Source organism: Ambystoma mexicanum, chromosome 10 (assembly GCF_040938575.1).
Source record: "Ambystoma mexicanum isolate Mex_15411 chromosome 10, UKY_AmexF1_1, whole genome shotgun sequence".
NCBI classification, from domain to species: domain Eukaryota; kingdom Metazoa; phylum Chordata; class Amphibia; order Caudata; family Ambystomatidae; genus Ambystoma; species Ambystoma mexicanum.
The window spans coordinates 534,966,158-534,989,559 of NC_090932.1; the positions used below are offsets into that span (position 1 = coordinate 534,966,158).

Genomic DNA, 23,402 nt, shown 5'->3' on the forward strand with positions numbered 1-23,402 from the left:
CAACTGACAGTTTACTGTTTATGTAACTACAATATGCACCAGTTAGGACTGATTTTCTATACTCTGGCCTGGTGGACAGGTGTATAGAAGGCCAACCTATATTGTGACAGGGACAACTCTGGGGAGTTGTAGCCAAACCAGTTCCGGTAGCAGTGACAGGTGGTCTAGGCTAAGTTATTCAGAGGTGGTGATCTTGTAAGGGGTCCACAATGAGGTCACACAATGGATTACACTTAGACAGGATGTATAAAAATACAGTTATTTATTTGCCAAAAACACACTATGAAAAATGACTACTAGCAAGTAGAGTCAATACACAAGACTAATAAACAGATGCATATAAACATTCACTTGTTATAGGACATAATACATATCAGAAACTCCTGCAAAGGAAAGGTTAGATCAGTATTATGCACTCAAGGTCCACAGAGAAAGAGCACCAACTAAAATTGTCCAGCCCGAAAGTTGTCTGGGCCTTTTGCCCAATAGTTCAGGTTAAAGTTCCACAGAATCTTTGATGCAGGAATAAAATGCAGGTAAGGTCTATGAGGTACAGTGAAGGGTTGTTAGTATGACTTGTACCCTAAGCCTAACTATGAAAAGTAGACCCAACTTTCAAAGGTCTGGTGCAACCAAGTTCTGGCAAAGCCAAACTTGTTAGAATAACTGTTTATTATAAACCCATTGACTTACAACTTGAGTATAGGGGTAGGTATGAAGCTCCAACTTACCCCTGTACTCTGCTTCTTCCCCAGACTTGGCCGGACAAAGGAACAGGGTCAGACGTTGCTTTTTCCGCCGAAAGTTGCAGTCCTCGATTCACAGGGGTTGCAGGTTCTAGCTGATCTCCGGGGTCTTTCACTGTTTCAAGGACTCTTGATGGAAGATTGCAGCAAAACACGATGCAAGACCCCTCTCGGGGCTGGACTCGGGTCAAGGAAACAATTTTGGGCGGTGGTCACCGGAGCACAGTGACGCAAAGGGACTCGGGAGGGGAAAGTCCGACCATGGCTGCTATCACGGGTCCCTTCTATGCTAGGACACCGAAATCTTGCAGCGGTCAGTCTCACAGGGCCATCTGAGGATTCCCCTCCACCCCCTTAGTTCTAGGTCGAAACGGTGACCCCAGCAGCATAGTAGCCCAAAATCTAAGCTGGTCAGCCACAGGACGGTTCCAGGGCACTTCCAAAGGCATTCATCAGGACATCAGGAATAGATGGTCCCTCCACTCCAAGGGTCGCAGCTCCTTCGCAGGACTGCTAAAGATCACGAGCAAGACAGTCTCCTCTAGGACAGCAGCTCCTTAACGTTTTCCGCAGGATCTTGGAACAATGGGTGCAGGGGTCCTCTCATCTTAAAAGCCATTTAAGAACCAAAACTTCCACTAGCAGGACACACACACAAACACACTTGTGGATTGGGACCAGACAGTCCCAGCCCACATCCTGCCAGAAAACGCACACAGCCCTCCACTAGCCTTCCAAAAGCTTCAGCTTTCACTGGCACTGGAAGTCCTTATAAGGTCAAGAAGAAGGCTAAAAAACAAGATGGCAAAAGGACAAGAAAAACATCTCGTGACACGGCCATGTTTCACCACTAGCCACAGTTCGTAGACAAACATACGAACGCAGTAAGGCTAAAATGAAAAATCCCCAAAAGTGAGAAAAGGTCACTGCTGTCACCAGCTTATCCTTTTAGCACACCTAGAGTAACCAAAAATCCTCTGAGTGTTAGTCTAGCTGAGTGTTAGTCTAGGGCAAAACAAAAAAAGTGTACCCCAGTGCACTGCAGAGTAAGCTGCATTGTACAATGATAAAGTTACAAGTAATACAAAAGTAGTAACACACTACCATGACTAAGCCAATACTTGCCATAATAGCATTTCTGATGATTGTATCTGCTTAGATTCACATGCTGTGCATATAGTCCGACATCTAGTGGTAATCGCAGACTATTGCATCTTGTCTTGAGAATCGAAAGGGGACGTCGACATGGGCGTGCTTGCAACACTATCCCCAGCGCGACGTGTAGTGTACCCAAAATCCCTTACGCGTTGAGTTCTGTCTGGTTGTGTTTTTTTTCTGCCGTGAGGGAGCCTTAGAACTATCGTGAGCGAGTACAGATAGAGTCGTAAGAGATGTCTTAGTACTGCTTGTCCCACCTGAAAAGCAGACAGAGTATCTAGACAATATTGTTTTGTAAAAGGTGTGTACAGAACTCCAGGTTCCCTCGTTGCAATAGCATGTTGTATGGGAAAGGTAGCTTCATCAGAGAAGAGATTGACATTGCCATCAGATGGGAGCACCAGAGCTGGCGGGCCCACATTGTGAGAGATGCGTCCGTGGTGAGCGTGGCTTCTACTGCCTGGGTGGTGAAGGTTTTCCTCTGCAAGAGGTTTTCCCTAGACCACCACAGCAGAGAGAGAGAACGAGGTCTGCCGAGACAGGCCAGCGGACAATGGGACGATCTAGTGGTTGACACCATTGGCTGTTGAGCCACTCTTGCATGGGGCACATGCGCAAACGTGCATGTGGTACCAAGTGAATGCAGGAGGCCATCATAAATGAGGCCATCATCGCCGAGGCCATCGTCCCCAACAGTCGCATGGCTTTACGTACAGTCAACTTGCGATTGGCTACATAATGAGGGATCTGGAACAGCATGTTTTGAACCCTCTCGTTGGAGAAGACGAGGCAGTATTGGCCGAATTAGAGCCCCCAGAAATTGTTTATCTTGCCGGGACTACTTCTTGTTGATTGAGAATCCTAGACTGAAGAGTAGATTTACCATCTTCTGGGTGTTTGATAGGCATGTTGCGTACGAGTCCCCAGTTATTAGCCAGTCGTCAAAGTAAGGATAGACTGGAATGGACTGCCTGTGCAGGTGAGCCGCTACTACCACCAGCAGCTTTGCAGATACCCTTGGGGCTGAGGCAATGCCGAAGGGAATTACCTTGACCTGATAGTGTTTGTCCATCATGAACCTCAAGTACTTTTGCGCGCTGGCTGCATTGAAATATGAAAGTATGCATCTTTTGCGTCCTATGTTGCCATGCAATCCCCGTGTTAGTAGAGGGATTACTTCTTGCAATGTTGTCATTCTGAACTTTTGTGGCTTGACAAATGTGTTCGCTGGGTGCAAGTCTAGCACAGGGGGCGCATGGTGAGATCCTTTTTGGGTACAAGTACGTACACTGAATAAATACCCTTGTTTACCTGGTGAATGGGTACGACTTCTATTGTGCCCTTTTCTTGCAGGATCTCCACCTCTTGCAGCAGGATCTTGAGGTGTTCTGGCGATAAGCGTCTGGAGATTGGGGTCAGTATCTAGGTGGACGGCTGAACTCGATAAAGTAACCATGGGTGACTGTCTTGAGCCCACACTGGTCTGTGGCGATTCCCTCCCATGCATGAAGCAAAGATGTTATTCGTCCCCCGAACGGGGAGGCATGGGAGGGGAACCAGACTGCCAAGTCATGTTTGGGTGGAGGCTGGAGTTTCTACGCCTTCCTTTGCCACGGTGCTGCCCTCTGTTGCTTTTGGCCTGTGGCGGTTGCCCCACCCTGGTGTATTCCTTGTTCCATATTGATTGTGGGAGGAACATGGCAAGGATTGTCCCCGACAGGAGCGGCAAGAGCTACCCCCTTGCAACTGATCGGGTCTTTGCGTAATCTGGTGTGTTCCTTTTTAGCCGTTTCTAAGGCCTCATCTACTGCCTTCCCAAACATGTTAGTCTCTTTAACTGGCTTGTTAATAAGGGATGCCTGGGTCTCAGTCTTAAATCCCGAATTCTTGAGCCATGCCTGCCTTTTAAGCAGGGTGCCTTGGGCCAGTGTTCGTCCCGCTGTTTCCGCAGCTTCCAGCCTATTTTTAAAAATGTTCCGATTGACCTGCTTCCTTTCCAAAACAACTGATGAGAAAAATGGGGGCGAAACCCTCTTTTTTGTGAGGGGGCCCGACTCTAGAGGGTCAAAGAGGGATATCAGAGGAGAGTTAGAGTCAAAGGCTACCCTCGTCATTGATGTAAGGGGAGGCCACATTTGTAGTGGCAGTAGAGCTAGATAAATGCTAGCTCAAAGAGAGATCACCGGGAGCCAAATATTAGTAATAATAGTTTTTGTCATAAAGAAAAAGTTTAATTCAACATAACATGAGACATTTACATAAATAGACATGTGCCTCAGGTAGCACGTTGGGTATGCATAGTAGAATACACTGTGGTATGCATATGAGTGGGTTAGTGACTTACTTCATGTATTGCTAAATCAAGTAGAAAACGCTAACATTGTCGACACACTGGTTGTTGGTGTTTCTGGTTCAGTGCGTAGTAGAAACAAGGCAGTGGCTGTTTAGATTGAGCAGCGCTGCTAAAAAGGCACTGAACTGTCTTCAGGACACTGATTGTGGTCAAGATGCTGTTGCATGGGATGGGCATGCACATGGGGATTTTTTGTTTTTAAACAAACCTATCAACAATGTCACGGAACCAGCATGGGGGCCACCTTTGCCCAAAGCGTAGCAAATTTATTCATGGATTGCTTCGAAAAGAACGCAATCTATCATAAATCAAACATTTTCAAAGACTCACTTGGATGCTGGCTCCGCTACATAGACTACGTCTTTCTGATCTGGAAAGGAACCGAACACAACCTCCTTGTATTCCTACTATGGCTCAACTCACGGAATACCTGCATTAAATTCACTATTGAACACAACAAAGATCGCATTCCATTCCTAGACCTAGAAATCTGCAAAAACTTTGACAACTCACTGAGCACGACCTTGTATCGCAAACCCACATCCAAAAATACTCTACTTGAATATTCCAGCTTTCGCCCTTCAGGCCTAAAAATGAATCTACCTTACGGACAATTCTTAAGAGTCAGGCGCAGTTATTCGACCCTCAGTGACTATGACTTTAAGAGCAAACAACTAGCCACCCGTCTTAAAGAACAAGGTTATCACAGTCCCATTGAACAACAAGCCCACAAAAGAGCTAAAGATAACAGACTCTTGCCTCACGCCAACAGCAAGAGAGCAACACACCACCAAGCTGACTTGCGTTACCACATTCACCCCACTGAGTAACTCAATCAAAAAAGACTGGGACAAGCTTTACACAGACTCTTTCATGCCTGAGAAGCTGAGATTTGCGTTCAAACGAAGCCGTAATTTGAAAGATCACCTGATGCATACATATGTAGAAATGGATCCTCCAAACCACCATCAAACACTATGGCACCTCCCTCCTGTGAAAGGCCATTTTAAGTGCGGTAACTGCTCTGTTTGCTCCCCAACTGAAAACCATCAATCTAAAATACAACCTCTGGGCTTTTAATTCTTTCACAAACTGTAAAACCAAATGGTCTGTCTACATTATAAAATGTACTTGCAATCTAATATATGTTGGCAAATGCAAAAGAGATAAGACAACGCATTTGCATACATCGATCGTGCGTAAAAAAAAATCAGGTAGAGGACAAACCCCTAGTTGCTCATTTCAAGGCAAAGAATCACACCCATAATGACATTTTCTGGCCCGTACTACAAACGGCAAAAAACCCCTTTCACGGGGGAGAAAACAGAGATTTGGCTTTATTCAAACTAGAGCAGAGATGGATTTATCACCTAGATTCTGTAAAACAGAGCCTGAACATTGCATTCGAGTGGAACCTCTACTTCACCCAGTAAGGGCTTTGTAATCACATCAATACTATCCACCGTGTTAAGCTACCTGCAATTTTACACTATTGTGCCTGGACTGATTCCACTAGGTTATGTGCAACCGTATTTACCAATGGCGCACAACTGATAATAAGTGTCCAAAAACACACACTCATAACTAAACCAAATGGGTTGTACCACATTGTGTCATTCACATATATGAAACCTACGATTGTTTTCTTTGCATATAATTGCGATTGCTTGTTTCAGCCTATTTATGCTCTGTCACACCATAGTGATTTTCATCTATCATGATGCATAACATGCAATAGGCACCTGCTCCTCTCTTGAGGCCATAACACGTTGATAGCCTGCTGATTTGTTTGAGTTCAATAGGTGTTTGAGTCTTTTTCTAAACACAGTATGTCAACTGATATGCTACAGCCATGCAATGTTCAAAAGACTTTGCAAAACAATTTCCCCCTCCACCCCCAGATGTAAATCCTGGCCCTGGTCCCTCACACAGCAAGTAGTGACACTACTCGCTTACAACACATGCGCAATAAGTGGTCCATGCGCTTAATGAAGTTTGCTACCTTGAATAAATCGGCACGTTCACTGCACACAGCCGAACGTAGAGATCACTTCTCGGATACAGCTCCTTTGAAGAGGTAAGCCAGTCACTGTCTCTACACAGCACACTGCATTCTTAGCCACCGCTTTTAATCTATATTTTCATTAGATTTCCACCCGCCCCATCAGGCACACCCCACCACAGCAAAGCCGGGCGGCCATCTCGTATAATCCTTCAATCACGCTGCATAAAGAGGTTTCACTACGTTTTGATATATGATGCTCTGCTCTCGGTTGCTCACTGGCACCTTGACCACAATTCATAGCCATCCTAAATATCAGCTCTGCATTTGTAGTGCACGTTCCACAGCACTCGCCTACCATTTTTTATACAACACATGCAGCAAAGCGCCAACTACCTCACACTCCCCACCATGTGTGTTGTACTCAACGGGTGATTTACCAACCGCATCATGCACCCTACTTTGCCACTTCACCGTCTTTGCATGCTCCTGCCCGCCACTTCAGTAGAAAATCTGTGGCGAGCAACAAGCAGAAAATCGTTTGAGTGTTCCCCCACCACTATAGGTCACTCCTTACCTGTAAAGCATTAAGCAACTCTACCCCTCAACGCAATTCACAAGTTTCTGGGGACTACCACCCCACCTATCGTGATTTGATCCCAATCCATAATTACCCAATGGATATTTCTCTAAATCTAGAGCTTTGTGTCTGACGTTGCAGACCGACCTTCAGCCACCTCAACCATCCGCAGCTGGGTCAAATTAAGACTCGCTATGGCGTTTGCACAGTAACCTTGGTAGGTCCACCTTCTTGCAGTATTTCCATTAGTTGGCACATCTTGATCACCATATAACTAATCCAGATTTTTTTTTAAAATACCCAGTTGCACCCCCACCCCATACAACAGCCTCTTGACCACAATCAATGTCCTGAAGGCAGTTGGTACCTTTTAGCAGCGCTGCTCAATCTAAACAGCCACTGTCTTGTTTCTACTACGCACCGAACCAGAAACACCAACAACAACCAGTGTGTCGACAATGTTAGCGTATTGCTACTTGATTTAGCAATACATAAAGTAACAGTCACTTGTTTTACTAACCCACTCATATGCATACCAGTGTATTCTACTATGCATACCCAACGTGCTACCTGAGGCACTTGTGTATTTATGTAAATGTCTCTTATGTTATGTTAAATTAAACTTTTTCTTTATGACAAAAACTATTATCACTAATAATATTTGGCTCCTGGTGATCTCTTTTTGAGCTAGCATTTATCTAGCTCTACTGCCACTACAAAGGTGACCTCCCCTTACGTCAATGACAAGGGTAGCCTTTGACTCCAACTCTCCTCTTCCAAAACAACTGTCAGAAGGTGTGATCGTGCCAGCTCTGGGACTACTTGCAGGCCCTCCTGGAGCAAATTCCATTGACATCGCTATAACTAGCCAGCAATGTGGTGCTGTTTACTATCCCAGTGGAGTAAGCTGCTAATGTTGTAATGCGCTGTCCAAGGGCATATAACTTCTTGCAATTCTTGTCTGGAAGTGCCTCAGCCGTAGCCAAGGGTACTCTAGCTCTCATCCTTGTAGTTGTGACTACTAGGGAGTCCGGAGAGGCATGTCCCTGGATATATAGCAAGTCTGTTGGAGGGGGGCTAAAAAGCTTTTCGACTCGTGGATTTACAGCTCTCGTTTGAGATGGAGTTAACAAAGAGGGAGCGATGCGCCTTTTGATAGAATTCAACCGAGGTATCGCTTGACTGGAGGATGGTTTTTCTTTTACAATATCCTCTACAACGTCAGTGTCTTATACCGCCTCTTGAGTAGCAATTTGAAAGCGTTCAGCTGCCTTTTTAAGAATAGCATTGAATGCCATCTGGTCATCAATAGGTGAGGCTGATCTTTGAGGAGGTGAGAAGGGAGGATCTATACACAGGGTGTCTGGATGTAGGGTAGTGGACCGTGACGGCCATGGTGCCTCACCTACTGGTTGTTCATCACCCCAGTCTGGAGACTGGTCTATCGTCTCGTCAAAGGGATTCTCTCCCTGATCATAGGGGTCCTGATTGATTTCCTCTGGTCCAGGTAGGTCAAACACATGAGGGAACTAACTGGAAGTTCTTTGGACAAAGTAGGGTAAGAGTCTTCCTCTCGGTCTCTTTGGGGTGATATATCTTTCCTAAAAAATCTACAAACATAGAAAGCTTGTTCATGTATCCCTCAAACCCATCTCTGATCCATAGAGATCAGCCAGAGGGGTCATGGGCGGCAAGAGAGACTCGAGGACTTGGGTCTCTAGGCGGTTGAGATTTGTCTGCCAGTGTAATGCTCACCTGGTATCCACGGGGACGTCACTCAGCCTGTTCTGACCTCTTACGACCTCGAACCCTTCCCTGGGGCTATTCGACTGGACACTGGGCCTGAAACACAGGACTGGTAGAGTTTAACTCCGAATTGTCTGTGTGCTTGAACCCCTTCTTCCCCGGGGTCCAACCCTTCCCTTTGATCCACAGCTCACCTTGTTTTCTTGGATAGTGTGCTCTCTGTCCTGCTTTCAGTGCAGGGGCGCGTTGATTGATGCGGGCTCGCTGCTGCCTAGTTACTTCACTGGCAAGAGTCCGACAGGTAAGTAGGAGTCTTTTGAACAGTTCCCAAACTTTGTTCCTTTCCTTCCTTAGATGATGGCCGGCGTCCGGGGATGGCGGCGTGCTGCTGAGACGAGTAGCACTGAAGGTGAGAGCATGATGCGCGATGCACCCCTTTCATATTTGCATTGAACAGAGTTCTTTTTCTGTTTCTTTTAGGTGCCACGACGTTCTCAGCGTGGATGCCGGTTATGAAGAACAAATGCGGTGGATAAGCGCGGTATGCAGCGCTGCTAGATGTTTCCACGTTAACCTGGAGTGCCTTTTCCCTCTTGCAGATGGATGAGAAGGTCAGGAGACAGCGTTTCCCCAGAGCGGCTGGGATTCAGGTAAGAATTTGAAGATCGTACAGTAATTAAAAATAAGCAAAGATTTGCAGAATGCTTACTAATGCCTTTTTTCTGTTCTTTTCCCTTAGGAAGCAGCGTGCCGGGATGGGAATGACGCCGCCGAAGATGCCCGCAGAACAGAAGGAGCGATGAATGATGGGCAGAAGTGCCGCAATGTAAGGCTGTTCCTAAATGTGTTAGTGTTCTTGCAGGAGCTGAGCACAGAAGAAAGATGCAGGCCCACTGGAGACCGACCCGAATACGGCAAGTGTCACGCTGCAGGTGCAGAAAATGCAAAGCAAGTTTCTCAGCCTGGGTGTCTCTGGGCTGAACCACACCCAAAAGACAAGACCGCACATGCAGTTCTTGGAACCGAAATATGTGGGGGCATCCATCTTGTCCCCATCAATGCACTACAAGTCCAATCCCCAATGTTATCGTATGGGAGTGAGTGAGTCTGGTGCCACAAGTGCCAAATCTGACTCCAAGTGGGTCTTTGGAGGGATCGAGAGGCCCTTGAGGGGCATGTAGATGATTGTGGCCTGGCTCCAGCCTGACATCTTGGAGGGCTGGGGACATGAGGGGCAGGAATCATGACGGCCAGTGTTTTATATAGGGGCTGGTACCCATGTGAATATTCTTCTCGACAGTGTCTTATTTGCCCCCGAGATGATGTTCGCGAGAATCTCGCGGATCTCTGGCATATCAGAGTGATTTCGACAAGCCTAACGGCTTTGTCATGTTTTTTTCAGTGCCGCCGAAGCCTTTGGCACGGACGCACTCTTATGAGGCATCTCGGCCCTCTTATAATGTTTGGTGCCGACGCCCTTTTGACTTGGATGCCCAGACGCATGCCGTATGGATGGTTGCGGGGAGGGCGGCCGATCATGGGGGAAATCGGTGGGATCCTTCAAATGTTTCGGCATTCCCGTTGGCATATGTGGCCTTCTAGACAAGTCAGTCGAGGAGACTAGGGCGGGGTTGTGTGTTTTTGTTTACGTGGTGTGTGTGTGCGTCCTTGTCGCCGGGGTGTTGTCTCCGCATAGCAGAACCGTTGGCCTGTCTGCCGGGGACGGACATCTCGGAACCTGCCTGTTCTGCAGAGATGGCCTCTACATCGGAGCCATGGCTGTTGCTTACATCCACGTCACTCGAGGCACCAGCGCCGATGGGGCGCTACTCTCGGCATGCTGTACGGCGTAGGCCGCCCACCGCTTCATCCGCCGTTCTTTTATAGTCTTCGGACGTAAAAGTCATCAGGAGTGCCCTTTGTGATCGAGGTAGACTCATTACACCTCTGGTGTGTGTCTTTCCATGAATACTTGCCATTGCAAGAAGGGCAAAAATTAAAAAGGAGTCCTGTCCATAACTCAGATTAAAAGAGACAGCGAAACCAGAAGGGAAAGAGGGGAGAAGGAAATGCATTCTACAAAACAAACAGAACCCCCGGCCCCACTCTCCCTTCTGTATAGGCCTGGCCAGAGGGCCGAGGCCATGCGGTCGACGCTGTAGACCGAAGCACCTGCCACCAAAGAAGGCGGTCTTCTTCGGCGCTGGTTCAGGAGTAGTCGTCGATGAAGAATTGACGAATAACCACCAATGGTCATGGACAATGAAATAGAAACTTAACAATTCACGAGCGCTGCATAAGGCGACCAGCTAGCTTGGCAGAAAAAACAACATGAGGGACATCGACGCATGAGGGAATTTGGGTACACTACACGTCACGTTAGGCATAGTGTTACAAGCACACCCATGTCGACGTCCCCCTTCGATCCTCGACAGACAAGATGCAATACACCGCGATTACCATTAGATGTCGGACAATCTGCACAGCATGCAATTCTAAGCAGATTCATAAGCATCAGAAACAATGTTTCCCAGTACTGACAGCCTGAACGACATGTCAGTTTCCCCATAACAAATGAGCAAAAGCCAGTGAGGCAGAAGGTTTCACTGCAAAAAAGACAGGTCGGATAATTTTCTTTTTTTTTTTTTCTTTTTTTAAATAGAATTTTTGGGGGCCCATAGAAAAGGAAGGAAAGGTGCTGTAAACAGAACTCTTTCCTAACACGGCATTTGGTCTTTCCAATAGGTCAAAGTTCTTTTGCCAACTGTTCCCACCAGGGAAAATATACCATGTCAGCACCCTCGATTCAAGTAAAGACTGGAGCCAAAGGCTTACGAAAATACATGCTGGCACCGGGACAGGGAACACGAGTTTGGGTCCTCTGTTTTGGCTCAGCTTGTAAACTTAAAGTGGACCTCATGCTATTTTATACACCCACCCCCCCTCATCAACCATCCTACTCCCCCCTCCCCCACTCCAGTCATCCCTGGTAGAGGTCCTTTCCCCACCACCTTCCACCACCTAACAAGGCCAGACTACTTGTCTGGTCAAACAACACAGTGATACAATGTATATTTCATGCAGGAGAAAAATATAAAAGATAAAAATCACTAATATATCCTGGGACGTCGCCAAAAATCCAGGGCTTCGTGAGGTACTCCTGGAAAATCAGACTTGGAAGGTTGTTTGGGTCCCAAATACCTTCAAGGTAGCGTCCATTTCCAAAATCAAGGCAGCACATCCTGGCAGGAAACTGCAGTAAAATGCCCTATAAAGCAGCCCATGATGGAAGGTCTGGGTCAGTAGTAGGACCAGGCTGTCCCAGGCAAGGACATCCTGCAGCCAAAAACTCAAATTGAAGCTATGCTCAGGCCACTGCATCCAGCCAGTAGGGCAAAACAAGAGTCTTGAAATGCATCAACAGCTGGATGTGGCCACAAGTCTTCAAACAGGTAAGCAGACCTGCTCAGCATCCAAAAATCTAACCAAACTGAGTTCAGGAACTGGGTTTCTCCTATTTGCCCCATCCCTTACAAGTGCTGGCTTCTGCCAGCCCACCAACACCATTAGGTTATTTAAATGAAACGTTTCAGCAGACAAGCCCATCAGGTTTGTCTCAAAACCGCAAAGCACCCAGGAACACCTACAAAAAAAATTGCACTGCCCAGAGCCAGGAACTGGTATAAACCAGTCCACACCGGTTTGTTAACCATATTGTACTCAAGCCCATGTTGGCATAACTGCACTTTAAGGGCTGCCTTGTGGCTCCCCTGAACAAAGTGAGGTCGCTAAAGAGAGTAGGACTTGAAGGGGTTCATGGAGCTACTAATGCAGTAAATCAATTTGCATCATGCCCCACCCCCGGGTAAAGCCAAAACTAAATATTAGCTGCCACCATCTTAACCTCTAAAACCAATGAGGGAGATAAAACCACCTCAGGTAAACAAATGGGGAGCACGACAGTCAGCCCTGTGACTGGGGCATCTTATGAGCGACCCCAACACCCAGGCCTCCAGATAAGGTGCGTGCCAGGCCTTTTTACGCATGAAAATCTTGTAAATACGACAGCTTTATTCCCCCCCCCCCCCCCCATGTACTTTTACACAAAAGTTTAGGGCAGTGCAAAGGTCAGGTTACTTGACAGAAACCAGAAAGCTACGTTTGATTTTTATCTACAGGGATGTAATTGGAAGCAGTGGATAATCGCCTCTGAAACATAATGAATTTCTCTGAAAACTTTCAAAACAAGAAACTGCACACTGCAATGAAAGGAATGGTTTCTTTACATTCAGCTTCTGCTGTGTTGATGCTCATGGAGCAAACAGAAGCACTGTGCATATTTATTTTCCTAGCATTTTAGGATTGTATAACTAATAAGAGGGAAAACTAAGTTGCAATTGAGAATTCATCTTTTGTAACTTCCACTGAAAGCAAAATCTGTATTGCACAATTGTATTTTCCAGATTTTGTGTGCTGTGTGCATAATTCTGCAGAGGCAGATCATTTTTACACTTCTAATTTAATTTCCAGTCCAATTATAAAAACAGGGTGTAAAATGGGTATGCACAGCCTAGTTTACATCCATTCAACCTTGCAGTCAATGGGGTATATTACTATTAATGGTCCGTGGCAGCAGAGTCTTTGCTCAAGGGTGAGTGACTGTCATTACACCAATCACAGGTGTTCTAGCCTCTCAAATCTTCAAGGCTACAATTAAAACATCCAAAACTTGACTCTCCAGGAAGTGCAAGCACTGTTCAAAAACAAACAAAAGATACATTTGTAATTGAAATAGAAACTCCGCAAAACCTGTCCCTGTGATAAACCAGATAGGTATTTAACTTTATGTAGCGCTTCATACATGAAGCATCCAAAATCTAGGCACCGATTATTATACCTCAGTCGATACTCAGTTTACAGCCCAATGAAGGATGTTCGTCAATAAGATAGCTCAGCCGGTTGAGAGCTTGTTGCTGCGATCTGTGCGTGATCTGTAGGTTACAGGTTTGATTCCTGGCAAGGCCAACTCATCCTTTCGAAGTCGATAAAGGAGTACAGACTTAGGTTTGGTGATAATTGTGATAAATATGTTCTATGTACAGCGCTTTGCCAAAAGCACTATATAAATTACTATTTGACCATGAGATTAGATATAGAATTTAGCATGAAGTCCTTGCCTCTTTGCACATACCATTGGGTAGTAATAGCTCCAGGAAATGAGGACCTTCATTAAACATCAAGACAATTCTTCTATCGAACCTCAAAACAATTCATGTTTGCTTTACTATGTAATTGGCCAGGTTTTTGAGTTTTCAACATTTAAATATATACAGGAGAGATCACATGGCCAGACCTTAGAGAAATAATTAAATGTGTATTCGGTCATAATGCAGAAAGCTGCTGCATAGTAATGATTTCCATACAGGTTTTGCACATGTCGGCTGGATGTCACACACATTTTACTCTTGCAAAGGACAAGTCATTTTTACTCTCGTGAAATCACATTTACTCTCAAAGTTTAAATGGGGAGTAAAATACTCCCCCCTCAGAATCTTATCTGGGCCACTGCCAACACCATATACCTTAAAAAAGGAAGAACGGGACCCACAATGGGTGTGGGTTGGGAGGGGAAAACTCAAATCCCCTGCACTGAACACCCCCAGCGGAGGTGTGACGGAGGGGGGGGCATAGGGGGAAACCTGGTCAAACAGACGGAGGAGCATAAAGAGGTGATCCGGGACTGGAAGAAAAGGCCCAACACACGAAAAAGGAGAAAACAACAAGCAACAAAGCGGAAGAGGGAGATACTCTACAAAAAATAAAAACACCAAAAGACAGAAGCAACAGACATATCCCATACAACAATGGCAGATACACTGATCCGTCTCACTAAATGTACAAGGGCTGAACTCTCCTGGGAAACGCTGAGCGATTCTCAACAGGCTCTAGAAGATGCCGGAAACGGTAGTGATCCTGCAAGAAAACAACCTCTTGAAAGCGGATGAAAAAAGGATGTGCAACAATACCTATCCACAACAATACTTCACCTCCAGCGACTCGAAATCAAAAGAGGTCGCAGCAATACTGCTGGCTAAAGAATTGAACTTCTGAAAGCAACAAATAATTAGCGATACAGAGGAGAGATACATGGGAATCAAGGGGAAGTTTAAGAGAAAACCCTACACAATCCTGGCGATATATGCACCTAATGACAGACAAGATTGTTACATTACAGATCTCCTATTGAAATTAGGGAGCTGGTGCGAAGGCCAGACAATTATAGGTAATTTCAACTGCGTAATGGACCCTAGCTTTGACAAAACTCTGCCTCCCCCCCCACAGCTGTCGACCAGAGAAACAAACCGGCTTTGGGAACTTTAAGGACCTGGAAGTAATCGAGACCTGGCGCTTCTTCCAAAGAAAAACAAGAGAATACACTCAATATTCTGCAATACACAGAGGGTACTCCAGGATAGACATGATCCTGGCCTCCGCAACTCTAATGCCCCGAATGACGAAGGTGGAAATCGGGGCACAATATCTTACAGAACACGCCCCAGTACTAGACAGTGTGGAAATGGACGGAAAGAAGACCAAACGACACCCCGCCGTCGAGACTCAACGACCCAAGCCTGTGCAACTTGGCGCCTACAACACACATGGAAGAAACGAACGCTCATTTCAGAGAGAACGACAACGGCGAGGTCAATTGGAAAACAGTCTGGGATGCAGGGAAGGCCGTAATCAGGGTAGAATTCATGGCCCAGGCAGCGGTACTCTGCAGGGCGCAAGCTATATTAACCTGGAAGATGGAACTGGCACTAAAAGACGCTGAGAAGAACCACAAATTCCCAGATCAGAAATCGTGGCAAGGGCTGAAGAAAGTCTGTGCCCAACTGGAAGGTCACACCGCTGACAAAGTAGCGCAGACGTTGCTTAACACCAAGCAATTGTATTATGTCCATTGAGGAATGGCGGATACATTCTTAGCAGCCAAATTAAACAAACAGAAAACCCGAAATTATATAGTCAACCCAAGGAATGAAAAACGGGAAGTGATAAAAAGGAGGAAGAAAAATTGGAGATAACTAACAGATTCCACGAAGAACTCCTACAGGGAGAAAGCCTAAACGTGACAGATCAAAAATCCCAACTACTGGCTACACATCTACCCCAAATCTCAGACCAGGACAAAGAAATCCTGGAGAGAGTTTACAGCCCAAGAAATTAAATTAAGGTATTTCTTCATTACAAAATAACAAAGCCCCGGGCCCGGACAGCTTCGGAAATGCTTACTACAAAACATTTCAAACGCAACCACTGGGCCCTCACATCCGACTCACACAATCAGACACTGGATCGATCTTCGCAGATATGGCAAGATCCCCAACAATCCTGACCCTGAAACCAAACAAGGATCCAACTGAATGCTTAAGATACCGGTCGATAGCACTCCTAAATACGGACGCAAAACTATATGCTAAGATAATAGCGAATAGGCTGTCGCAGGTCCTCCCAGACATCATTCACGAGGATCAAGCAGGGTTTGTCAGGGGAAGACACACCCAAGACAGCGTCTGAAGAGCCATAGATTTAATCTAATGGGGGAGTCGCACAAATCAGAAATTTGCAATAGCGGCCCTAGACGCTACATGCGCTTTCGACAGCCTGGACTAGGAATACCTGCAGATGGTACTCGAGAAATTTGGGTGCGAGACAATTCAGCAGGATGATCCTGGCAAACTTTCAGCACCCATCCACATCATTTCTGATAAACAGCCGCAACTCAAAACAGGTGGATATACGGAGGGGTACGCGCCAGGGATGGCCCCTATCCCCACTAATTTTCACAATGGCTATTAAACCATTAGCTGCACGATACAGGGAAGACCCCGACATAAAAGGAGTACAAATCAAGGAGACCTCGCAGAAAATAGCATTATACGCTGATGACGTGAGGCTCTATATGGGAGACACTACAAATACATTACCGAGAGCCGTAGCGACACTAAGCCTGGATATGGTGGCAAATTCTTCCAATCAACTACGTTAAATCAAAAACACTGAACATAACAGAAAACAAATACAATAAACAGCAGGAAGCAGAGATTCCCCCTGAAATGGGGAAAAAAAAAAAACTCTAGAATACCTGGGAGTACACCTGGCAAAGAAATTCGAAGACCTATAAAGGGCAAACAACCCCCCTCTTTGGAAACTAAAAGCAGAACTGCTGAGACGGGATAACCAGGAACTATCATGGTTTGCCAGAATAGCAGCAGTAAAAATGACCCTTCTCCCCCGCCTACTATACGTGACCAGCTCAATACCAGCTGAGATTCCGCCACAGTTAATCAGAAAACTCCAAAACGCAGTATATAGCTTCATATGGGTGAAAAAGAGACCCACAATACAGAGATGCATACTGACCAGTCCCCCACTCCTGGGAGGCCTGGGGGTCCCGGATCTGGGCAGATACATCATGGCAGCTCATTTGGCCCCCATACTCAAATGGGCTAAACCAACCGACACGAAAGGATGGAGAGGAATAGAACAAGCATCCACACAGATCCCGATAATTGCGCTCCTGGCACTGAACCCCAAGGCCCACAAATCCGAACGAAAACTACTAGGAGCCACCAAAACAGCCCTACATAGCTGGGATAGGGCCATGCAAATGAAAAAGATCAAACAAGGTCTGGGCCCATTATCCCCAATAACACAACAGAGACTTCACCCTGGTTTGAAAAAGAAATTCTGGGAGGGATGGAAGGGCGCAGACACCCTGGACACTGCAGGACTTTTACCAAAACAGTAACCCAATCCCCTTCTTAAAATGCAAAAAGAAATTCGATCTGGGGGAAAACGATAGGTTCAGATACATGCAAGTAAGACACGATCTCCCACCAGTCAGTGAAAAAGGCGGGAACAAGAACCCCAACAGGCCTGGAACTAACTATGCAAGAGGGGGAACCAAAGAGGGGGATATCAAGAATCTACAGACTGCTTGATGGGGCAAAACCAACGGACAACCTACTATATAAAGAGAACTGGGAAAAAGATGTTGGAGAGTCGGTAGCAAAGAGTTGGACCAGATCTGGACAAGAGCCCAGAGATCCTCCAAAAGTACAGCAATTGAGGAAGCTGCATACAAATTATGCTACAGATGGTAAAAGTCCCCCTACAGATTACACAAAATAAACCCAGAGTATCCCCCGGACTGCTGGAAACAATGTGGAGGGAGAGGAGATCTCTTCAACATGTGGTGGTCATGCCCCAGGGTGTTCTCCTATTGTAAGGAGATACTGGGACACAAAGACATTACTGGCAGGGGCTTACCGCTCTCACCTAAGGTGATCCTGTTGGGAGCTGTGGCAGAGAGATCATACGCAGCCTTGCGGCACATGGCCACTCTGCTAACACACTTACTATCAGCAGCGCAAATGACACTGGCACAACAGTGAAAAACTCTAGAGGGCCAGACAACACCATGGTGGTGGGTGAAACTATGGAGAGTGATGGCAATGGAGAAGTTAACTGCCATAAGAACAGGGAAATACCAGAGATACTTGTCCACATGGCTCCCCTTCAGAGACTTTGTTGGAGATAGGGAAGCTCATTTTTATAAACCACAGAGCCTCAGAAATATAACGATCACTTGACAATCCGGAACAGGGAAAGGGACAGCACAGGGAGGAAACCAGTGGGAGACAGCCAAGGACCCAAGAACCCAGCAAGAATGGCCAGGGAGAGCAGACCCAAGGGGGCAAAAATAAAACAAGCAAAGGGGAAACCCCGGGCCCACAGGACAATATACGAAATAGCAACAAGAGTAAACAGGACAATGATGTAAGAAATGTTATGTTGCATTTATTATGTATGGCATACTGTGTCGCCGAAGGAAAATAAATCTGTTTAAAACATTTTTTTTTTTAAAAAAAGCAAAACCAGATGTGGTGGCAGGAAATTTAGCAGAAGTCTCTAGGCCCACCAAAATAAAATGTAAAAAACACCAAAATTAAAATGGGAGCAAGCAAAAAGAGAAGTGTCCTCCTGAAGAGTTGCATTGAGTGCTCTACTCATATGACCCAAGAAAAACCTCAAATAGGAAAGGCAGAAATCAAATTGGAGGAACATGCAGGTTTACCATGTTTTAGAATAAAAGGAAACCATTCATACACTCGGGATGAAAAGCAGGTCCATCATCTCGCAGGATTAATACCACTTTCAAATGTGTGAAAGGGAACCACATTATCACCTTTTGCCTGTTGTTGAGACAGCCCGCCTCGATGTTCAGCGAAGCTCTCCTGGGTCAATACTGCCACAGAGCTCATTGTCGATTTCCCACTTACAACGAATCCGGGAATGCCACTGCAAAAGATTGAGGCAAAAACAGAGGAACATTAATACCAATGCTGGAATTCGCACGTTTACAGGTAAACATGCAAGCTAGCCAGTTAGGGGTCAAAGATGCAATAGAGACAGTGGATGGTCAGAAGTATGAGCACGCCCAAGTATTAACTGGAAGTTTACAGCCAGGAAGGTAAAGCAGACATTGAGCCCATTAAGGCTGGGCAGTACGCTTGGAGGCCTAATACGATGTGGTGGATCAGGTGAGGTGAAAGTATGCGAAATTCCAAAGATTAGAGTGCGTGAAGAAAGGTGGTTGAGGTAGAATGAGGTACAGGAGGGGTGGTAAGACCGAGTAACATCTTAAAGTAGGCTACATTGCATGTCCCATTCCACTTCTTGCCTCTGCTCCATCCTTCCCCATCGATCATTCGCACTCTCGCCAAGTCCCTCTCTGGGAGACAGAACACACTCCATCGAAAACCGATGTGCAAGATTCCTATTCAACCAGAAGGCAAGAGGGGGACCCTGTGCACTAGAAAAGAGATGGCAATGAAGACACATCAAGTGTTAAATGTTCCAACATATGTTGTTAGCAACTTGATCAGTTTTCATACCTGGAATCATTTCAGCTTCCACGGCTATCTCAATGTACTACTCCAGAGCAGAGCCTTCATCCCAAACGACAGGTTAACTGCTTGCAGGTTACTAGCATTTCCCCACCAATCCATTATTTCCACAAAAGGTAAAGTTTACATTTTATTGCGCATGTGGATCTTCGTACTATACTGACACTAGACTGGAACAATGGTCCCCGAGGGCGTTCAACCTGCCAGCGCTTTGAGGTCATACCAATGATATGTAGAGCGCTATATAAATGCCAAATATCATAACCTAACACCAATTGCTAAGTCAGAATTTCATGCTGGGTGTTCGGCAGACTGACTAATTTTATGGAACTTCAAACCTTTATTTTTATTCCACCCCCTCCTCTGCAATCTATTTTTTTGGACTGAATGCATTTCAGTGGGCAGAGGGACTACAACTTTCACCTTTAAGGTATATGGTATTAGGTCACCCCATCCATAAGGATACCAGTCCCAGGAGTGCCTCTCAGCCACACCATTTTTGCCCTACTGTGATTTTATCACGCTACATTGCTTTTAGGGGGTCGGGGGTTAGTGGCAGCGAAGATTTAGTTTTGGCTTTGTTAGGGCAGTTTTTCTAAAGACCACTTATTTGAGGACTTTATAAACCGATCCCCTTGGTATACTGAGCTCCAACTTCTAGTATAAGTCTGTACTACTCTAGGTTCTGGTATTATGGCATAGCAGCCAGACTCATTTTAGGATGGTGATGCGAGCTATAGGTCCGTACAAAGAACTGAGTATAAACTTAGGCCCAAAGAAACACATACACAAGGCAAACAAATCTTCAAATAGGTACGTACTATTTCAAAGCTAATAAACAAAAATAGAAAACCAATGCAATGCTTCAGGTGAGTAAACCACAATGTAAAGATTTATTGATGAATGCATTTCAAAAGTAAAGTAAAAACGACTTATAGTAACTCAAAATATTCTGATGTAGGAATAAATCATTTATAAACACCAACATTAGCAGGTAAGCACTTTAAGACCTGTAATACTTGTTAGAGGCATAAAGGCTTTAGCAGTCCATCCCTATTTAGGTAGGAGTTCTTCAAAGTCAGATTGGAGGGAAAGCAGGGGAGGCACAGCTGTAGAAAAGGCAAAGTTCCAGTGGATTCTTCAATTACAAGTAAGTAGCAAGCTTTTGTTAATCAAAAATAATTCTGGGACCTCAGGGAAAGGCTCCCTATATGCACACAAGCAACAAAGGAGCAAGATAAAGACTTCGGTGAGAATTACCCTGAGCCCCACAGTACCTTAGCCGTGATGAAGTTGGATGCCTTCACGATGCAGAAGTGATAGACACCCGGTCTCTTGTTCCTTGGTCGTGGTGACGAAAGGGACGACTATGGAAGGTATTTCAAGGCAGCACTCGAGAGAGGGGACACCCAGCAAAGGATTCTTTGTGCTTCAACGTAGGCCTGTGTTTTTGGCACCTTTTCACAGACTCCAATGAAGAACAGTTATTATCAAACAGATTCACCTTGCTTGCTCAGTCCTGCACCCTGATCAGGGGACTTTGAGGGGCGCGGTGGAGTCCAAAGTTACAGGAGGATCTGTTCTTGGCAAGACGATCAACTGCACAAAGGCTCGAAGTACCAGGACATTGCCGGTTAGCAGCCCAGGAAGGTGCCTCTCGTCGTGGAATAGGTTGAATTGAAGGTAGTTTTAGGATGGATTATGCCCACCAGTCCAATGCAGGCAGATCGTCCTATTTGGAGCTTACCTGTCAATTTAAAAACTGGGTCAGGACAGCAGCTGTCACTTCAGCAGGCTTCTCTGGTTGATGGAAGGTGCTAGTTCTTCGGTTCTTCTATTCTAGTGGCCGACTTGTCTTTTGCCTCAGGAATCTCGTCTTTTATTCAATCAGTGATGTAAAAATAAAAATCCCCAAAATTGGGAAGGCACAAATGAAACCCCGAAAAAAGGAGGCTTGCGAGATGTCATACCAGACTTAATTCCCATGAATGCCACCAAAATACCTTTTGTAGAGCTTGAATAACATCTCATACTATTCAATTGAAAATTGATATTTCTATATGAACACACTGGCTATTTTAGTGATCGTTCAAAGCAGTTTATCTGAATAGCGTAATCAAAGTCACAGCAAAGATGGCGCCCATAAAAGGAAGTCATCACACTCCACATGCTTACTTCCTCATGCAGGGGTGACCGTGCGCATTTCGTACATTGAATGTCTGACCTCCACACATCTTGTTCAAAAATAATCTTTTCCATTTAAACAAATCCAACTGTATGGATGTAGGCATACCGGCTAGAGTGTGCAGAGCAATGGTGTACCGTACTAAATAAAGATGGCTAGGGCAAATACAGACATGTGACTTAACGCGTCATCATGCAGGAGCTATCTTTGATGGACATTTTTAAAAGGATAAAACTACTAACACTAGTGCCCATGGCCAAAGCAATTGTTTTTCACTGTGGAGAAAAGGAGTATATTTGATCCCAGGTACGAAGACAGAAGTAGACCACAAATGCTTACTTTCAGGGCTAAGGCGCTAGATTTAAAATCAATTACCGCGTTCTCTCCCATGTAGTGGCTGACGGATTGCACAAAATTGTGCCACAACATCATATGACAGTAGACACGCCCCGGTGGTTAAGTACCTTAGCGACCCCCCCCCCCACGTCTTGCTTGTATTATTAACTAGAACATTTCCTTATTTTCAAAAATGGTCAAGAGAAAAATTCTATTGCCCCTGTAGACACAAAGATGCCACACTAAGCGCGACTCCTGGAAATAATTACACCATATCAGAACTAAGTTGCTCCCAAAATTACGGTATCTGAAGAAAGTGGCAGATTTAGACCGCTGAAACCGGTCAACTATAAAAAAGGGAGGTGCTTAATTTAACTGAGATACAATAGAGAATTTGTTCCTTGAATCCTTGCTAGTACAACAATTTAAGGACACAGAAAGAAAAAACTAAGGATTCAGTTTCCTTCCTGGTTCATGTTTTAACTTTAAGCACTTTCTCCTGTTTTGGGTTATGATGACATCCTGCTTGGAGAAAAAAAATAAAAAAAATATAAAAAAATCTTTAATTGTAATGGGTTTTCTGTCCACTTTCCTATATAGACAGCACAACACTGCACACTAGGGATACCCTGCACTTGTGAGGTTAAGTTTTGCTTTTTTCTAGAGGGCCAGAGACAGTGACTTAGCACCAGATATTCATAATGATGCTTTGCATTATGTGTTGAAAATTCTGAAATTATGCGTTTTCTAAAGAATCAAAGTACCCAACTAGACTTGTTGTGTTGTTGGACTGGTTTAGACCGGTTTATAGTGAAAATGTAGAAAGACAAAAATGTAGAAAGTCAAAATGTTGAAAAAAAAAGTCGAATTTTATTTTATGACGTTTATTAGAAAAGGGGGGTTCCCACCCCCAAACCCCCATTTTTTTTGTTTTACCCATTTCTTTTATTCCCGGACCCCAAAATAAATATATAATTAAAAAAAGGGAATTCGACATTTTTCTTTCCCCTGACATTGTCATTCTACATTTTATTTGACATTTTGACCGACCACCGTTTAGACCATTTCCTGGCCCTGGGAAGGCCACTACACTGCAAGTGGGATGGCCTGTGTCTTGCTGTTTGACGCCAACCTGATTGGCTAGCCACAAAGACCTTGGTTTTAAATGCCCCTACTGCGACTAGTGGGCTGGCAGAAGCCTGCCCCCATTAGTGAAGCAATGTGTAGGTGAAACCCGTTCCTGAGCTCAATTATGCCAGATTTTTGAAAGGTCAACCGTTCTGATTACCGGCAAGTATTTCCCACCATTTTCAGCTGATG

At 45.2% G+C, this 23,402-nt stretch overlaps 1 protein-coding gene across 2 annotated transcripts in view; it reads right to left on the reverse strand.

The window, feature by feature from the left end:
* HDLBP (high density lipoprotein binding protein) overlaps positions 1-23,402 on the reverse strand; it is an 829,415-nt gene that overhangs the window by 676,525 nt on the left and 129,488 nt on the right. For both annotated transcript variants that reach the window (XM_069618106.1, XM_069618107.1), the window contains exon 3: positions 18,841-18,953. In XM_069618106.1, the coding sequence (XP_069474207.1) occupies positions 18,841-18,916 (76 nt within the window). In that variant the 5' untranslated portion in view covers positions 18,917-18,953. The remainder of the gene's footprint in view (positions 1-18,840; positions 18,954-23,402) is intronic.